The 19,307-nt window shown below is 47.6% G+C and overlaps 3 protein-coding genes and 1 long non-coding RNA gene across 14 annotated transcripts in view; 3 read left to right on the top strand and 1 right to left on the bottom strand.

The window, feature by feature from the left end:
• Positions 1 to 3,588, top strand: Cks1b (CDC28 protein kinase regulatory subunit 1B). Its single transcript, XM_031374523.1, has 3 exons — positions 1 to 163; positions 2,547 to 2,674; positions 3,087 to 3,588. Exons 1-3 carry the CDS (start codon positions 105 to 107, stop codon positions 3,137 to 3,139), a joined length of 240 nt encoding a protein of 79 aa, XP_031230383.1. The 5' UTR covers positions 1 to 104; the 3' UTR covers positions 3,140 to 3,588.
• Positions 3,589 to 6,633: 3,045 nt separating this feature from the next.
• Flad1 (flavin adenine dinucleotide synthetase 1) lies at positions 6,634 to 16,318 on the top strand. Of its 9 annotated transcripts, none has more exons than XM_031374514.1 (9): positions 6,652 to 6,769; positions 7,136 to 7,364; positions 9,753 to 10,497; positions 11,171 to 11,318; positions 12,662 to 12,760; positions 12,845 to 13,034; positions 14,807 to 14,880; positions 14,976 to 15,090; positions 15,964 to 16,318. In XM_031374514.1, the coding sequence occupies exons 2-9, from the start codon at positions 7,278 to 7,280 to the stop codon at positions 15,967 to 15,969; spliced, it is 1,464 nt and encodes a 487-aa protein (XP_031230374.1). In that variant the 5' UTR covers positions 6,652 to 6,769; positions 7,136 to 7,277; the 3' UTR covers positions 15,970 to 16,318. The 9 variants fall into 9 exon arrangements, 5 of the variants coding, with proteins under 5 accessions (XP_031230371.1, XP_031230369.1, XP_031230372.1 ...); XM_031374513.1 differs by having other exon boundaries at positions 14,976 to 15,157; XR_004119650.1 differs by having other exon boundaries at positions 6,634 to 6,731; positions 12,693 to 12,760; positions 14,976 to 16,311.
• The window catches only part of LOC116093177, a 16,592-nt gene continuing 7,077 nt past the window's right edge, over positions 9,793 to 19,307 (bottom strand). For all 3 annotated transcript variants that reach the window (XR_004119654.1, XR_004119655.1, XR_004119653.1), the window contains 2 exons: positions 10,137 to 10,220; positions 9,793 to 10,013 (listed from right to left, as the gene is read on the bottom strand). This is a non-coding gene — a long non-coding RNA (uncharacterized LOC116093177). The remainder of the gene's footprint in view (positions 10,014 to 10,136; positions 10,221 to 19,307) is intronic.
• Lenep (lens epithelial protein) lies at positions 15,618 to 16,316 on the top strand. Its single transcript, XM_031374516.1, has one exon. The coding sequence runs from the start codon at positions 15,637 to 15,639 to the stop codon at positions 15,820 to 15,822; it is 186 nt and encodes a 61-aa protein (XP_031230376.1). The 5' UTR covers positions 15,618 to 15,636; the 3' UTR covers positions 15,823 to 16,316.

The following is a 19,307-nucleotide window of genomic DNA, read 5'->3' as shown; positions in this document are numbered from 1 at the left end:
GGCGGTGTGTTTGAAAGCGAGGCCAAAGAGGGTGGGAGCGCGTGCTGCTGGGAGTTGTCGGGAGGCCAGCGGCGCGGGGCTGAGCGCCCTCGGGCAGAGCAGTCATGTCTCACAAACAGATCTACTATTCCGACAAATACGACGACGAGGAGTTCGAGTACCGGTTAGTGCCGGCGCGGGGACTAAAGTCAGGCTGTGCGCGTGACAAAAGAGAGCACACCAGGAGTTAGTGACCTAGGCCGGAGGGGGAGGGGGAACTGGGAGAGGGAAACAGGGTAGAACCGGCGCGTGCGCAAGAGATTAGCGGGGAGTGGGGTGGGGGTGGGATTGGTGCAGCAGCAAAGCACAGGCGCAAAAGGTGGACGGAGGTTGTAAAACAATGAAAGGGAATTTGGAGTTGGCCGGCTGTTAAATAAAAGCGTGTTGTAGGTCTGATCAGTTTCACCTTTGGGAATTCACATCGCTAGCACAACTTTGTTGTGGCAAGTTCATTTCCCTAATAGGAACTGCTCGCGTTACTGAAATCTCAAAGTCTGCTAAGAGAAAGAAGGTAGCCCAGTGCAGAGCTGAAAGTTGTGCTCTTGAGGAAGGGGCAGTTCCAAGAGAGCCTCAGTGTTGGTGGTTATTAGTGTATGAAAAAGCTGAGTGTTGTCAGCCTTGTTTTAGATAGGAGTTTACAGGACTTGGAGTACATGAAGATTGTGGACGTAGGTAGATACCTTTCAATACTTGAGCATTCATGGTGAGCATAGAGGTTTCAAGTGTTCTGTTAAGGTGCAAAGTAAGCTGGTACGGTAGCTCACACCTTTAATCTCAGCATTCTGGAAACTGAGACTGCAGGATTGTCCCAGGGTCCAGTCCAGATTAGAGTACAGAATGGAACCTTGTCTCAAGACAATAAAGTGCAAAGTAATGCATGGCCAGTGCTTAGGACAGATTTAAAAATCCGTGGAGTAAACTGACTTGTGAAAGAACTTGACAGGTGAGTACAGATGTGAGGAAGGGGAAGGCTAGGGAAATTGTGCTAGACGAGACTCCTGAGATGAGACCCTTAGAACACAGGGAAGAGAGAACAACTCGTCAAAATGCTGGCTATCGGCCAAGAACTGTAAGAAATTCTTGCACCAAATATGCAAGCATTTGTAAAAGTGCCTTGTTCATGAATTTAAATTGAGGGAAGACAAGCTTCTACAAAGGTTCACCACACTGGTCTGTATCACTTCTAATACTTAACTTCCTAGTCTGTAGTATTTCTCCTTAGAGAACGTAACATGAAAACTAGCTTTTCTGTATCTCTAGACATGTCTTACTTCAGACACCCTGGAGAATTGGGGTGTGAATTGACAAATACAACCGTCCTTTATTGGCAAGGAAAAACCCCATAGGGATGTACTGATGGTGGCCTGGGTCTCAGAAGCCAAGCCTGTATGGCTGCTTTGTTATTGGAGGGGATAAACAGTCACATGCTTTTTGGACCCAGTTAGTTAACTTGTGTACTCAGCTGTTTTCCATGTCTGTAACAATGTTACACTTAGAGCATTTGCATGGCTGGAGAAATGAGTGGTTCATCCCCTAGAAACTGTAACTCCAGCTTACTTAGCAGTGACATTCTTGTTTAAAGGAGGGGTTTGTTTGGATTTCGTTTTGTTTGGTTTTTTGGTTCTGTGCATCGAAGTCACACTTGTGTGCCTGGGACACGTTAGAATAGAAGTTCTTTTCTGACATTTGGACTACAATTATGGGATAGGGCTCTTCTTATTTACTACAAAGGAAGCATTTAGCACAATAAAGTAAGTCTATTTGAGATAGTCTGAGTCAAGTCGAGTAATTTTTTTGCCATAAACTTTTGGTTGGGAAAGCTTGGGATTTCCCAGGCATCATAGCACATCCCTTAAAAGTATGAACATTTACATGTTTGCCTTCATACCTGTTCCGTACCCCACTCCATATTAGACCTTCCCTCTCCACACAGTCCTCCAGTTGGTAGAATGGGTTATCAGCTAGAGGACTGTAAGGCCTGTGATCAAAGGAGAAACAAATACCATCAGTGTCTCATACCCAAGAGTCACCCATCAAATTGTTCATTTGTGTTTTTAATAACTTTTATGAAAATGGTCAAAACCCATGGGTATTTTTATTTTGGTTTTGCTTTCTTTTTTGTTTGTTGTTTCGTTGTTGTTTTTGTTTGGTTTTGTGTTTTTGAGACAGGGTTTATCTACAGCTGTGGCTGTCCTGGAACTTGCCCTATAGACTAGGCTGGCCTCGAGCTAATGAGACCCGCCTGCCTCTGCCTCCTGAGTGCTGGGATTAAAGGGGTACACCAGCACACTAGGCTAGTTACTTATTTCCACAGATTCTCTGTAGCCCAGGATAGCCTCAAACTCCTGGTATTCCTCCTGCCATATCCCTGAGTGCCAGCATCATGGCAGTTACCACACTCCACACTTTTTCTTTCTCTGCTTCTCTTTGTATGTAGTTCGGTGTCTGACAGACAGACTGCCAACTCTGACACAATCCTCACTCACATCCCCATGTTTCTGTTACAGGCATGTCATGTTGCCCAAGGACATAGCCAAGCTGGTCCCTAAAACCCATTTGATGTCTGAATCTGAATGGAGAAATCTCGGCGTTCAGCAGAGTCAGGGATGGGTCCACTATATGATTCATGAACCAGGTCAGTGAAATGTAGGAGGATGACAAAGCAGAGCAATAGAGGGAGGGGGCGTCATTCATTGGTGGGTCTTTCCTACACTCAGTATGCAAAGGGACCAGATGAGTGAGTAAGAGATGAGTACGACATGTAGGAAGAGGGGGGACAAACCTGCTTAGAAAGAAGCAGAAATAATGGCAGCCTTCCATTGAGCGGGGAGGGGGGTGGGTGGGGGGGACTTTTTAAGGCCACATATACCTGGGTTATGGCACCTGCCATCACTGGATCTGTTCCAGATAGGCAAAGGGAATTCTATTTTTAACACTTCTGTGCGTGTGTGAAGAACAGTGAGTAGCACCGCACTGCGCAGGAGCAAGCACTGTCGACTGCTCAGAATGCTGGGAGTTTCTTTCTTAGATTTCACTGATTCTTTCAGAACCTCACATCTTACTGTTCCGGCGGCCGCTGCCCAAGAAGCCAAAGAAATGAAGCCGGCAAAACCCGCCTTCCTGCCTCAAGCTTTACACAGCTGTCTTCACTCCCTACCATCTTTCTGATCGCGTGACCATGTTGCTTCCTTATTTCTCACTTTGATATGTAAAGGATTCACTGTTTGAATGTGCTGGTACCTGCTTTGCTTCTGGAGTTGAGCCACTCAATGCCACAGCCCTGTCAGATGAGTGTGACACAAAGTCCTCGTGTGCTCAGTATCCAAGCAGGCCATACTTGTCATCTGTCAGGAGCATGTGAAATCAGATCATGGCTGTTACAGGGATGGTGTGAATTTGCTGTAATGGTTTTTACTATTGGGTATTGTATTTATGATGACGTATGGATTTATGTTTCAATGTATTGGAAACTTTCCATTTTATCTGACAAATCTCTTCTGTGTTACAAGCCTTAATTAAAGGAAGTTTTTTTTTTTTAAATAATCTTAATGATGTGGTTATAAGATTGTCCTATTCCTGTACCATCATATGCCCCTCACCCCTTCATTCCCTCTGAGCCATCCCCCTCCTGCAACTAAGGTGATACACTATGGAATCATTCTGATTCTATACCTTTCAAGTGAATAATGGAAACTTGGCTTGTTGCTGTAATGAGGTTTGGTTGAATATTGCAATAACTAGTTTGTAGTGTTTTAATTGGACTTGCTGTAAAAACATTCACTGAAATGTATTTTGCCGATTACTAGCCTAAGATAATGATTTTATTGGTACACCCTTGTCCCATCAAAGCAGATGAACTGTTTTACACAGTCCCAACATCTGAAGAGCATGCAAAGACATGGGAGTGGGATTAAGTGCTACATAGGACTCCAGCCTCTGTGAGCAGTGGCTGGAGCTGGATTTTAAGTACTGAGAACACCAAAGTCATTCCTAGAGTGGGCTGAAGGCAAGATTCAGCAGTTAAGAGCACCAGTGCTCTTTGAAAGTTCCTGAGTTCAATTCCCAGCAACCATGTTGGAGTGCTCACAACCACCTGTAACTCTAGCTCCAGGAGATTGAACACCCTCTCCTGGTCTCTAGAGACCAAACACACCTGGCATATACTCTCACCCATAAGTTTAAAAATTAGGGGCTGGAGAGATGGCTCAGTGGTTAAGAGCAGTGATTGTTCTTCCAGAGGTCCTGAGTTCAATTCCCAGTAATCACATAGTGGCTCACAACCATCTGTAATAGGATTTGATGCCCTCTTCTGGTGTGTCAGTGAAAGTGTGTACTCATATAAATAATTTTTTAAAAAGGATGATTTTTGAAAAAAATTCTGGAGTGTAAACTGAGTGTAAGAATGTCAAGCCAGTAGTTATTCACTAAGCTTTGAGAAAAAGATATCAACTAGCTGTTTAAGAACAGTGGTTGATAGGCTAGAGAGAGCGCTCAGCGGTTAAGAGCTCTGACTGCTCTTCTAGAGGTCCTGAGTTCAAATCCCAGCAACCATATGGTAGCTCACAACCATCTGTAATGAGATCTGATGCCCTCTTCTGGTGTGTCTGAAGACAGATACAGTGTACTTGTATTTAATAATAAATCTTTATTTTAAAAAAAAAAAAGTAGTGGTTGAGGGCTGGAGAGATTGCTCAGTGATCCAGAGCACTGGCTGCTCTTGCAAAAGACCAGCACACTGTTTCATGGAGTCCTGAGAGGTGGGCTCAGCAATGTGTTAAAAGTTCAGTGGTTCCACCAAGTACTTAGAAACTTGGAACATTTGTTTAGGAAGAAGTCAGCACTTTCTTTAAAAAAAGATTTATTTATTTTTATGTATTTGAGTACACTATAGCTGTACAGATGGTTGTGAAGCCATCATGTGGTTGTGGTTGCTGGGAATTGAACTCAGGATCTCTGCTCTGGCCCAAAGATTTATTTATTATATGTAAGTACAGTGTAGCTATCTTCAGACACCCCAGAAGAAGGCATCTGATGCTTCTGAAGACAGCTACAATGTACTCACATACATTAAGGGAAGGTTTTAAGCTACCATGTGGTTGCTGGGATTTGAACTCAGGACCTTTGGAAGAGCAGTGCTCCTACCGCTGAGCCATCGCTCCAGCCCCAGATAGCTTTTTTTTTTTTTAATGTTTTTTTTTTCAAGACAGGGTTTCTCTATGTAGCCCTGGCTGTTCTGGAACTCACTCTGTAGACCAGGCAGGCCTCAAACTCAGAAATCTGCCTGCCTCTACTTCCCAAGTGCTGGGATTAAAGGTGTGTGCCACAGATAGCACTTTTAATACAATAAAAATAAATAAATAGATAAACAAACACATATTAGGCGGTAAGTCTTTAGACAAATAGATGTTTAGTATTTTTTGGTGATATTTTTTGCTTATAAATATTTCTTTTTAAAATGATTGTGGGGCTTAGATTGATGACTCAGTGGTTAAGGAGCACTGACTGCTCTTCCAGAGGTCCTGAGTTCAATTCCTAGCAACCACATCGTAGCTCACAACTGTCTGGTGTGGGATTTGATGCCAGAATGGGATCTGATGCCCTCTTCTGATGCTTCTGAAGACAGCTACAATGTACTCACATACATTAAATAAATAATATTTTAAAAAAATTATTGTTTGCTCATTTTGTGACAGGGCCTTACTGTGTGGCCTTGGCTGTCCTGGAACTCACTTTGTAGACCAGGGTGGCCTCAAACTTAGATACACCTGCCTCTGCCTCCTGAGTGTATACCACCGCTCCCAGTTTAAGAATTTCAAACAGCTGGGCAGTGGTGGCGCACGCCTTTCACCCCAGCAGTTGGGAGGCAGAGGCAGGCGGATTTCTGAGTTCGAGGCCAGCCTGGTCTACAGAGTGAGTTCCAGGACACCCAGGGCTACACAGAGAAACCCTGTCTCAGGGGGAAAAAAAAAATTTAAGAGGCAAAGCCCAACAGCGATGGCGTATGCCTTTAATTCCAGAATTTGGGAGGCAGAGTCAGGAAGAGTTAATAGACGTGGTCTACAGAGAATTCCAGGAAAGCCAAGCTACATAGAGAATCTCGAAAGAAGAGAGAGGGAAGGAAACAGAAAAAGAAATGTGATGCAACAAAGTATAGTAACACACGCCTTGAATCCCACCACTCCCAAGGCAGTTGGAGATCAGGCTGATCTGTATAAACAAGTTACTTCCAGAGCTATATACTGGGGCTCTGTTGAACTGTTTTTAAATATTTGAATGCAACAGAATCAGACCTTCATTTTCTTCTAGTACTACAAGGCAGCACCCGACAGTCCTTAAAGCACTTCCCAATATTCTCCTTTCGGGGACCCAAACTCTTCAAGTCCCGCCCTCCATGGGCTAAATCCAGGTCCCTATTTTTACTTCCGGGCAGTGATGACCACGTGATGTTGCCAATAACAACTTAGCATTTCCTTTAGCGCCTTGATGCGGCGCGTGAGCGATTGCCGGCCAGACTAATAGGAGCACTGGAAAGAGTGAGCGACAGCCAAAATAACCAATCAACATGAAGCATTGTAGGGCGGGACTTTGAATACGGAAGCTGTCCTAGGACATGCGGAAAGGAAAGAGCGAATGACCCTGTACAGGGGGCAAAATAGAGGTGGGATGATACGAGATCAGTGACCTGAAGCCTGGTGAGAAGAAGAGATTTCGGGATAGAAAGGGTGCAGAAGTAGGTTGAGTCCTGGTCATTGGCAGAGGGAGGAAAGAAATGCATTTAAAGGGACCCTAAGGCCCAGAATAAGGTAGACATTTAAAGGGATAGGTGATCCGAAGAGAATAGAAATTTAAAGGTGCAGATACCCAAGATAGAGCAAATTTTAAACCTGCTCAGCAGACGGAGATATCTAAAGTGGTAGGTCTTGGGAAAACATGGCACTTTAAAGGAATAGGGATCGAGATGCTTTTAGGAACCTGGGGCTGTAGAGGACGTTAAAGAGGCCGGAGTAAGGACGACTAAAGAAGATTGAGCCTTCCTTCCTTTAAGAAGGAAGAAGGTACACTCTGCCGTCTTCATTGTCCTTTCTGGCTCTTCCAGGTTCCCTCAACCCCGGACTGTGTGCTCAGGGTATGGCCTTCAGCATCCTGTAGACCTGGCGGCCTCTCAGTACTTACGGCCCCAATTTGGGGTTCTGAGTGGCTACTGGAAAGCCTTGCGAAAGAGTACAGAGTGCAGGACTATGGCATCTAGGGCCTCTGAACTGCCCCCAGGACCAGGACACAGCGTGACAGCAGGCATCATCATTGTTGGAGATGAGATCCTTAAGGTGTGTCTGGAACGGAAGAGGGGAAGAGTGTGGCATTCTATTGCTGTGGACTCTGCGGTGAAAGGAGGGAAACCATAGCGGGAATCCCCTTTCTTGTCAAAGTCGGGGCCCCGGAGTGAGTCCTAACATATTAGAGGAAAAGTGATCATCCCCGTTGAGTTTTTCTGTTGAAAGATAGGTAGTAACTTTCCTACAACTTGACACGAAGTATGATGGGGGGCAGAGTAGCCACATAACAAGTTACATGAGGCACAGCCAGTAGAGGAAGCACAGGTATGTGTAATGTGTATCCCACATGTTTGGAAGTTATTCAAGGAGCTCAGCAGACTGGATAGTCAAGCTAGAAGAAAGGACTCTATTCTGAATGGTCCAGGTGTTGTTAGAGGATGTGGCAAGCATAGGTTGGCAACAGTAATAGTTACCCTGATCTTTTTTATTGTCTACCAGAGGCTAGTCTGCACTTACTACATCACATATGGCCTTACAAACTCCAACAATTCCATGAAGTTGGTTTTTGGGGTTTTGTTTGTTTGTTTGCTTTGGTTTTTCAAGACAGGGTTTCTCTGTGTAGCCCTGGCTATCCTGGTATTCACTCTATAGACCAGGCTGGCCTGGTCAGAAATCCGCCTGCCTCTACCTCCCAAGTGCTGGGATTAAAGGCGTGCGCCACCACCGCCCGGCTGTTTGTTTTTGAAGTTGGGGTTTTTTGATCTCTATAAATTATGAAACAGCCTCAAAGAGGTTAAGAAACTTACCCAAGGTCACAAACCTACAAAGTCCTAGGAGCAAGGTGGCACATGCCTTTACCTCCAGCACTTGGGAGACAGAGGCAAGTGGATCTTTGTGAGTTTGAGGCCAACCTGGTCTACATAGCTGGTTTCAGAACAGCCAGGGGTACAAGAAGAAACCCTGTCTCAAAAAGGGAAAGCAGTGGTAGAGATGGGGTTCTAGCCCAATTCTTCCTTACTCCAGAGCACAAACTTTTTTCTGAGACAGAGTCTGATTGGGTATCCCTGGCTGGCTTAGAATTCTTTTTTTATTTTAACCAGACTGGCCTTGAACTCACAGAAATTCACCTGCCTCTGCCTCTGCCTCCGCCTCTGGAGTGCTGGGATTAAAGATGTATGCCACCATGCCAGGCTTAAAGATTTTTATTTTATGCCTATATATCTGTATATGTGGAGGGGTCAGGGGGAGTGCCCACAGAGGTCAGAAGTTATAGATTTCCTGGAGTGGGACTCAAGGCTGTTATGAGCTTCCCAACCAGTCTGGGAACCAAGCTTTGGTCCTCTGAAACAGCAGCAAGCACTCTTGGCTACTAAGCCAGCTCTTCAGCTCCAGAACACAAACTTTTCATTTATTTTATTTTGAGACAGGGTCCAACACAAACTCCTTAACTTCTCATCCCCCTGTAGAAAGAGAAGTAGAAGTTAAGGCTAGGAAAGAAGACAGGACACACAGGACACACAGCCAGCTTTAAGTGATTGCAAAAGAGTTTGAACTTTATTCTGTATGCAATTGGAGCCAATATGTTTCTGAGCACAGAAGTAATTCATCAAACACAGTGACTCATTAAAAAGGTTACTTATCACCAGGCGGTGGTGGTGGTGGTGCATGCCTTTAATCCCAGCACTTGGGAGGCAGAGGCAGGCAGATTTCTGAGTTTGAGTCCAGCCTGGTCTACAGAGTGAGTTCCAGGACAGCCAAGGCTACACAGAGAAACCCTGTCTCGAAAAAAACCAAAAAAAAAAAAAAAAAAAAAAATTATTTATAAGGCAGGGAGTAGAGCATAGTGGAGAGGATTGAGAGCTGGGTAGGTGGGGAGGTGGGAGGCTGGGGGATGGAGGCTGGCTGGGAGGCTGTCAGCATCACCCAGGAGAAAGACTCTAAGGAGGTGAGAATGTGAAGGAGAGAAGATGGGAGGGTTTTTAGAAGTGGAGTTGACAGAAATGAAAGGCCTAACTGACCATGATTGCATCTGGGATGCCACTGAGCAAAATAACTAGAGATGTGGGGAGGCTGCCCAGTATGAACCTGAAGCCAGGGACTAAAACTGAAACTGTTGGGGTTGGTGACCAAGTCCAAAGATCCACACAGAATTAATGATTGAGTCTGAGTCTATATTAAGTCAAGATCAAAGTGCAGAACTGACTATGAAATCTATAAATCCAAGTGAGGTCAGGATGAATAGATAGCCAAGTAGCCCCAAGGAGAATCTCCTCTTTTCTATATTCAAATTGGTTTCTCATTCTTACTCCCATTCCAGGCTCCCTGGTAGCAACCCCCTCCAAAACCCAACACTCCATCACTAGACACATGTAGCTACTACCTCCCAATCTGCCTTTCATTCCCCAGCACTGACAGTCTCATCTTTCCCCCAATCCCTAGGGACACACCCAAGATACCAACACTTACTTTCTTTGCCGGACGCTGCGATCCCTGGGGGTCCAGGTTTGCCGAGTCTCTGTTGTACCTGATGAAGTAGCCACCATTGCATCCGAGATTACCTCATTCTCCAAGCGCTTCACTCACGTCCTCACCGCGGGGGGCATCGGCCCCACTCATGACGATGTTACCTTTGAGGCAGTGGCACTGGCTTTTGGGGAGGAGCTCAAACCACACCCTGAGCTCCAAGCAGCCATCAAAACCCTAGGAGGGGAGGGTTGGGAGAAGCTGTCGATGGTACCCTCCTCTGCCCGCCTGCATTATGGTACAGATCCTCGAACTGGCCACCCCTTCCGATTCCCGCTGGTCTCTGTCCGAAATGTCTACCTCTTCCCAGGAATTCCGGAGCTGCTTCGACGAGTTTTGGAGGGACTGAAAGGACTGTTCCAAAACACAGCTGTGCAGTTCCACCTGAAAGAGTTGTATGTGGCTGCGTCAGAGGGCTCTATCGCCCCCATCCTGTCAGAGGCTCAGGCCCACTTTGGGTGTAGGCTTAGCCTGGGTTCCTACCCTGACTGGAGCAGCAACTACTTTCAGGTGAAGCTGATTCTAGACTCCAAGGAAAAAGAGCCCTTGGAGGAATGTCTGGCCTATCTGACTGCACGTCTGCCCCAAGGATCACTGGTCCCCTACCAGCCCGATGCCGTTGAGAAAGCTAGTGAGGCTGTATACAAACTCGCTGAGTCAGGTAGGAGTCTCCTTAGGGAGTCCGAGTTCTCCTCTGGGTTTAATAACGCTTTCAGGGGGCTTCCCACAGATGCAGGAAAAGGTCAAAGAGAGTTGCTGTTGATCTATTCATTCTCCCAATAACTATTGATATATCCTCTCACCAACGCTGATTGGGTTGGTATAGCTTGTCAGAACTGGTGTGCTCTACAAAACAGGTTAGCTGGTAAACCGGTGGTTATAGGTGAGATGTGCTTCTGAAGTGGATTCTAGAATACCAGCTTTGATCCAGGGGAGGAGAAGGGTACTCTGGACTAACGAGGAGCACTGAGAGATGGGGATTTGGTTGCACCTGGGAGTAGGCAAGAGCAAACTATGGAAGGAGACTGGCAGGAAGCAGGTGGAGCTGCAGAGGATGAAGGGAAGTCAGAGCAGCCCATACTCCCAGGCCTCAGTCCCTGCCCTGGAGGAAAGACCATGGTCGTGGGGGGGCGGGGGGGCGGGAAGGGGTTGACAAGCAGGCAGGGAGACAGATGAGGCAGGACAGCATGGAAGAGTTTGGATTTAATCCCAGAACACTGGGACAATAATGAAAGTCTTTAAGCAAGGGTCACATGACATCTTTGACAGCCATGTACACCTTGCTAATGTTCTTGTACATCTAGCTGACTTTCTCTTCCCTGCCTGCTTGGCAGGGTCTTGTCTGGGGAAAAAGGTAGCAGGTGCCCTCCAGACCATTGAGACTGCCCTGGCTCAGTACCACCTCTCCCAGCTCTGTGTGGGCTTCAATGGGGGCAAGGACTGCACCGCCCTCCTGCACCTCTTCCATGCAGCTGTGCAGAGGTAAGCCTACCCTATGGGGGCTAAGGCCTCCGAAAGACCTATGTGAAACCTCTCCAGCTTCCAATCCCAGAAAGCAGAGCGTCTGGGTGCACAGGTGGCGCTTGGAAGGGAGGTAGCTAGGTGATCAGTCAGTGCCGTTCCCCCATATTGATTGAACATCTGGCATCTGTCTCACCCCAGGTCTAGGTGTGCAGTCAACCACGGGGAAGTCAACAGTTCAGCTAGGGAGGTGAGATTTACTAGCAGTCAGAGAGCCTGGCATGGTTGTAGCCCCAGCAGTCAGGGAGTGAGTGAGGTAGCTTCATCTGAGCTCAGGAGCTGGAGGCTAGCCTGGGGAGTGTTTCATATGTGTAAGCACCTATTATGTGTGTTAGTCAGAAGAGGGTGTTGGATCCTGGGTGCCAGGACTTACAGATGGCTGTGGGTTACCATGTGCGTTCTGGGAATGGAACCCAGATCTTCTGCAAGAGCAACAAGTGCTTTTAACTGCTGAATGAACTCTTCAGCCCGGGAGTTTTTTAAAATCCCTATCTTCTTCTTCTTCTTTTTTAAGGATTTATTTTTATTTATTTTATGGGTATAAGTACACTGTAGCTGTACAGATGGCCATCATGTGTGTGGCTGCTGTTGAACTCAGGATCTCTGCTGGCCCTGCTCGCTCCGGCGTAATTCACTGCTGCTGTCTTCAGACACACCAGAAGAGGGCGTCCGATCTCATTACGGGTGGTTGTGAGCCACCACCTTCCGAACTCAGGACCTTCGGAAGAGCAGTCAGTGCTCTAACCTGCTGAGCCATCTTGCCAGCCCCCTTAAAATCCCTATCTTAAAAAAAAAATTCTCAGCTGGCTGTGGTGGTACATCCCTTCAACCCCAAAAGAGACAGTAGAGGCAGATTGCTATAATTTGAGGCTAGCCTGGACAACATAAAAAGCCAGTGAAACCCAGTTTTTTTTTCCTTGAGGCAAGGGCAGTTTTTTAATATTGTGATAACAGAATTGATGCTTAGGTTTGAGATCAGAATGAGCTAGGCAAACTGGCACACACCTATAATCCCAGTCCTCAGGAGGCTGAAGCAGAAATACTGCAAGTTTGAGGCCAGCTGCCTCACAGTGGATTACAGGACAGCCTGAGCTCCACAGCAAGATCCTGCCTCAAAGCAAAAGGCTAAGAGATCAGAGCAGGCGGACTTCTCAGGAAGTGGGTCTGAGTTTGCTGGGTGGAAAGGAGAAAGAAAAGGGAGAGAGTATGGCTGTTGGTCCTAGGGGCCAAAGAGAATACTGCGCTCCCTGGAGAGCACTTTTCTTCTCCATATTGGCAAGTCTATGGATGCTTACTCTCCCCAGAAAATTTCCTGACGTCCCAAAACCTCTCCAGATCCTGTACATTCGTAGCATCTCGCCCTTCCCTGAGTTGGAACAGTTTCTGCAGGACACCATCAAGAGGTATTGGGACCTAGAGGGTTGGGCTCCCGGGGGCCTTGGTAGAATCTACCCTGGTCCTCATCTCTGTTCTTTTCCTCCCCTAAGGTATAATCTACAGGTGTTAGAAGCTGAGGGTAACATGAAGCAGGCCCTGGGTGAGCTTCAGGAAAAGCACCCCCAGCTGGAGGCTGTCCTGATGGGCACTCGACGGACTGACCCCTACTCCTGTAGCCTCAGCCATTTCAGTCCCACTGACCCTGGCTGGCCTTCCTTCATGCGCATCAACCCGCTGCTGGTAATGAGACAGGATTGACAGCCTCTGGTCCCTGCACCTTCCCAATGCCGGCTGTGAGGAGGCTAGAGCCAAGGCACCCAGTCTCCCAAGGCAGTGCTGCTTCACTCATCCTTTTAACCAATTAAACTGAGCACTAATTCAGTAGCAGGCATTGTGCTCTCACTATGGATAAAACAGTGACCTGGGCCTATGTATATTTCAGCCTTCAGTAGAATTAGAAGTTTAAGGCCAGGGCTGGCAAGATAGCTCAGCCAGTAAAGGCACTTGCTGCCAAGCCTAATGGCCTCACTTTTATCTCCAGGACCGATACGGCAGAAGAGAACTGACTCCTACAACTTGCCCTTTGACTTCACATATTCCCTGCCCCCGCCCCCAAAAACACAAATAAATACAATTTTTTTAAGGTTCAAGGAAAGCCTTGGCCACACAGTGAGCCTGAGGCCAGTCTAGCCATGAGATGCTATTTCAAAAATAGAAAGAAAGAAATACAAATTATTAAAACCTGAGGCTGAGGTAGGGAGACTGTGTGAGTTCAAACCCAGCCTGGTTGAAACCCTGTCTCAAGAAAACAAAAGCCCTGAATTATTTACTTTCAGAAGATGAAATTTATGGCAAGTGATACATAATGTCATTTTTTTTTAATTAGATAAAATGTAAAAATTAGTTGTAAGTGCCAGGGATGGGCTTGGGTGAGTCCTTGCCTAGCTTGTACAAAGCTATGGGTTCAAATACCACATAACACCAGGACGTAGCTGAGCAGGTGAAGTGCCTCCTTTTAGATGCCTTGGGTTCAGTCTCTACCTGCCCAAGCCTGACCATCACCACTCTAAGTACAGATGGCCGGGGACTTGGGAGGACAGAAGCTCAGGTCATTCCCAGCTCTACAGTGAGCGAAAGACCAGCCTAAGATGTGTAAGACATGCCTAGTACACACCTCAACTCCCAGCGAGTGGGAAGATAAGGCAGGAGGTTGGTCATCGTGAGAACTTCCTGAGCTACAAGCTAAGACCCTGTTAGAAAGAAAGGGAGAAAGAAAAAGCAGGAAGGAAAGGGGAGAAGAAAATGTAAGCCAGGATTTTGTGTCTGCCTGTTCCCCTGTTCCCTGCATGTATGTCTGTCTACCATGTGCACACCGAGTGGCTGTGGAGGCCAGAAGAGGGAGTCAGTACTCTAGGAACTGGAATTACAGATGATTGTAGTCACCATGTGGGTGTGAGGAATTGAACCTGGGTCCTCTGGAAGAGCAATGAGTGCTTTTAACCTCTGAGCCATTTCTCCAGCCCCAAAACTCACTTCTTCCTTTTTTTTTTTTTTCTTCTTTTTGGTTTTTCGAGACAGGGTTTCTCTGTATAGCCCTGGCTGTCCTGGAACTCACTCTGTAGACCAGACTGGCCTCGAACTCAGAAATACACCTGCCTCTGCCTCCCAAGCGCGGCAGCTGCCCAGCCCAAAACTCACTTCTTAAGTTATCCTGGCCACATTTTGAATCCTGCAATATGAAACAGCATATGGCTAGACACTTCTACCATGGCAGAAAGCTCTAGACCTAAACACAGCACTCGTCATCCATGTGTTTATTCCACAGGGGTAGGTGCCTAGGAACAGAATCAGGCTCTTTACTTAGTCCACACAGAGCAAGGTACACCAGAGATCCAGACAGCAAGCCTTCCTCAAGGCCAGGGGAACAAAAGTACCTGGGATGGGCCCTTCCCGCGATTGCAGTGGTTAGGTGTGGCTGAGGACAGCTCTAGTGACTGACTGTCATTTCACAGGACTGGACCTACAGAAACATCTGGGAGTTTCTGCGGCAGCTGTTTGTCCCATACTGCATCCTGTATGACAGAGGGTAAGGTGCTTGAGGGGTGGGGTGAGAGGATGCTGGGATAGAGAGAGCCCACCCATCACCCACATCACCCACATGCTCCTATTTCAACACTCCAGGTACACATCACTGGGGAGTCGGGAAAACACAACGCAGAATCCAGCCCTGAAGTGCCTGAGCCCAGGAGGACACCCCGTCTACCGTCCCGCCTACCTACTGGAGAATGAGGATGAGGAAAGGAATTCCCGCATGTGATCTCACACAAGCTGGGGACAAGACAGAGGGAAGGGGCTGGCCTGGGGTAACCTGTCACATCAGTAAAGTGTACCTCACACACACCCCATCGTTGGTGCCTGTTGCTCTGGCTGTGCCTTCCTGCTCCGAGGTCAAGGGAGGCTGCCAGCTCTGAACTGGCAGTGCTCGCTCAGGGGCCCAGGAGTAAGGTAGAACATACTAGAAAGGAGCTACCAGGGATGGGTCTCAATGTCAACCACAGCCAGAGCCCACCGAAGGAGAGGAGCCAACCAGGCAGAGCACTGCCTGCTTGGAAGGGGAGTTGAGCTTTCCTGGTTGTGGAGGTTAAAGGATGGAGTGGCCAAGCCCACCCTTCTAACCACCATCCCTGTCTGAAAGGCTGACTCAGCCTGCTCCGAGGCCCAGAGCCTTCTTTTGCTAGATCCTAGAGCCTTTGTTTTCAGTCATGAGGCCTGAGGGGGTGGGAACAGTGGATAAAAGGTCCCAGAGGCAGCGTCCATACCTTTCTGCTGAGCCGCTGTCCACATGAAGCCACCAATGCAGCCCCTGACCCAGGCCCTGCCCTTCTCTCTTAGAGATGCCCTTCGAGGCACTGGCCTCCAGGTGCCCATCATTAAGATGGGCACAGGGTGGGAGGGCATGTATCGAACCCTGAAGGAAGTCGCCTACATCCTTCTTTGTTGCTGGTGTATCAAGGAACTGCTGGATTAATGGTGGCAGGGAACACCCCCTGTCACCCCTGATACCAAGACCTGCACCCCTCAGGTGGGGAGGGGAGGGCAGACTGTCAGGAGGTGTGGCTGCAGCTTCTGGGGTGGAACCTGCAGCCTAGCTCTCCCATCTTTCCTATAGCCCTAAGACTCCTGGAGCCAGCTGGCCTTCACCAAGGATGGGCCACAAAGAACTGAAGAGTGAACCATGAACCTTGCTCTGAGCTGTCCATCCGTCTGACCTGCCTCATCCTGGGGGCGTCTATCCTCAGCTCCGGTGTCTGCTGAGCTCCTGGTACACAGGAGCTCCGCTTGCTGGTTCAGACTCCATTGAGACTACAGCAGGATCTAATACTCCTCCAAAATTGGCACAGCAAGAGCCCACCAACCAGCACCCCACGTACTTGAAGAGCCAGGAATGGACTGCCCCTAAGATACCTGGTAATCACTCAACTATAAATATAATAAATAGGCCTCGAGGCCAAAAATTCTAAGCATTTAAAGAGGAATGAGGGTGAGTGTGCGTGAAAACGGCTTAGAGCCAGAGAGCAGGAAGAAGGGCAGATCTCGGGAGCAACGAGACTGAGAACCAGCTCTGCTGACTCTCTGGTCCCAGGATAGAAGAGCAAAACAGAAAAGCCACGTTCCTCCCAACCTTTGTGTAGAGAGGACAGAATGGAGTGAGCCCTATTCTGTGAGGCCCAGGGTGCTAGGTGGGAACCCAAAGACTCAGCCTTTTCCCAATGGAGATATGACCTAGATGTGACCCTGTCCCTAAGGAACACCGGAAGCACTCAGCTAGTCCCCAGCTGTGGAAGGAGTCCCAGTTCAGACACAGCTCTAAGAGAGAGCACCCGTGAGGTCATACCACCCCTCCAGGCCTATCACAGCACACCTGTGACAGCATACAGTCTACGTGAGCGGACAACTCCTGACTTCCCCTTGGCAGCCACCAGCACGTGCTTTCTTTGAAACATTAGCAGCCTGTGGGCATGTGTACATCCACTTGTTCATGCCCCCCACCCCCATCTGAGTAGCACTCTTTGGTGTAGCTGTTGCCCACCTCCCTCTTACCTGCAGCACTGACCTGAAGGTAGTATATAGCTCCCTGCCCCGCCCCCTGGAGCCAGCCCTTCTTTAGCCTTTTGCTTAGTTAACTCCTTTTTCTCTGGGCCTGTTTGTTTTTATTGTTGGTTATCTGGTTGGTTGGTTGGTTGGTTGGTTGGTTGGTTGGTTGGTTGGCTGGCTGGCTGGTTGAGTTTCAGTGTTGGGGACTGAACCCAGGGCTTTGCACCTATTAACTCCCTATACCACAGCCTGATTTTTGTTGTACAAATACTAGTTGTGGTATCCCACACCTTTAATTCCAGCACTTGGGAGGCAGAGGCAGGAAGGTTTTTTTAGTCATCCTGATCTACACAGCACATTCTTCAGTGAATATGAATTGGATAATCAAACCTTAAAATTAGTGGAGGGAGGAAAAAAAACTTTCAGGAAAAATGGAAAATAAAAACAGTACCACTGACAGCTACAGGTGGCAGTGACAGCTTCTCAACTCCCTTATCAGAGCCAGGGCTACACACTGAGACCCCATCTAAAAGGAAACGAACAAATACTTTCTAAAGAAATACTGTATGCCTGGGCAGTCAGGAAGTGGAGACAGGAGTGTCTCCAGTGTGACACCAGCCTGGGTGGTATACTTCCAAGCTATCTATGGGTACATAAGAAATCTGTCTCGAAAGAAAGAAAGAAAACAAAAATGTTGGGATATAGTTCAGCAGTGGGATATTATGCAAGGCCTTGAGATTCCCAGCAAGGTATGTGTGAGTGTGTATGTGAGTGTGTGTGTGTGTGTGTGTGTGTGTGTGTGTGTGTGTGTGTGTGTGTGTGTGTGTGTGTGTGTGTGTCTGGGAGGATTATATGACTATGTATTCCTAAAGTAAGGAATTCTAAAAATGCTGGGCAGTGGCTCCTGCCTAAAATCCAAGCCTTTGGAAGGAGACAAGATTGCCTCAAGTTCTAGGTCAGCCTGGGCCAGAGTGAAACCATGACTCAACAAACAAACAGAAAACAACAACAAAATTCTAATAGCAACAGTTTCTCCAAGCTCTGGGTTCCTGGAAGTAACCGTGAGACAATATACACAAAGACGACATCTTCAGTGTTCAACAAATACAACTGTTTACTGTCTACCAGTCTGGGTGTTTGGGATAAACAGGAACCAGAGTCCTGTCCTTGGGGAGCTTGCATTCCAGTGGATGAGAAACCCATCACACTGCAGAGTTAAGTACACAGGTATGATTAGGTGCTGAAGCAACAGGAGAATGAGCAAAGCCAGGAAGGGTAAGTTAGAACCTGAGCCTTTGCTTGTTTGTTTTCCATTATGTGGATTGTGTCTGTGTGCTAGAAGCACTGGCTCCTCCTTGCAGGCAAAGCTGCCCCAAGCGCTGGGAATCAAGCTAGGTCCTCTTCAAGAGCTGTATGCGCTCTTGACCACTAAGCCATCTCTCCAAACTCTGTAACCTGAGCTTTTGTCCTAGGTAAAATGAGGAGGCAGAGCAAGGTGCTGAACTTGAGCTGATCTGAGGATGCACTCTAGTGAATAAGGACAAAAGAGAAGACCTGTTAAGGCCGGGCGGTGGTGGCCCAAGTCTTTAATCCCAGCACTTGGGAGGCAGAGGCAGGTGGATTTCTGAGTTTGAGGACAGCCTGGTCTACAGAGTAAGTTCCAGGACAGCCAGGACTATATGGAGAAACCCTGTCTCGAAAAACAAAAACAAAACAAACAAACAAACAAGAAGCAGTAGAGGGATGCAGGGTATGTTAATGGCTCAGGTCAGAGCTGAGAATGGGCTGGATTCTCTGTGTGGCTTATGTCTAGTTTGGTTCTTTTGAGATAAGGTCTTACTATGTAGCCCAGGCAAACCTTGAAATATAACAGCTATCTCCCTGCCACCATGACTGCCTTTTGGACTGGACATGTTTACTCATGGTTGGTTGGCACCTTGCATTTTCGGTGAGCTTTTGCATAGGATATCCTTTTTTGTTTATTTGGGTTTTGTTTTTGTTTTTTCGAGACAGGGTTTCTCTATGTAGCCCTGGCTGTCCTGGAACTCACTCTGTAGACCAGGCTGGCCTTGAACTCAGAAATCCGCCTGCTTCTGCCTCCCAAGTGCTGGGATTAAACAGGTGTGCCACCATGCCCAGCCCATTGGTTTGATTTTTGAATCAGGAATCCTAGCTGCCCTTAAATTTGTGGCAGTCCTCTTGCCTCAGCTTCCCCAGTCCTGGGATTATAAGGATGAGCCACCATATCTGCTGAGTACTCCTCTAAACACCTGCAACATGCAGGGCAGAAATGCTGCCTAGGTGCTTCTGAGCCCTCCCTCTTGCCCAAGAACACTGCAGAAAGGAGAAAGGTCTGACACAGGCAGGAAGCGGCTGGTGTGCAGGCAGAGATCCTACCTTCCCATTGAACCTGAGGCT

Source organism: Mastomys coucha, unplaced genomic scaffold (assembly GCF_008632895.1).
Source record: "Mastomys coucha isolate ucsf_1 unplaced genomic scaffold, UCSF_Mcou_1 pScaffold16, whole genome shotgun sequence".
Classification (NCBI taxonomy): domain Eukaryota; kingdom Metazoa; phylum Chordata; class Mammalia; order Rodentia; family Muridae; genus Mastomys; species Mastomys coucha.
The sequence above is the reverse complement of the archived record's forward strand: the minus strand, read 5'-3'. Positions and strand labels throughout refer to the sequence as shown.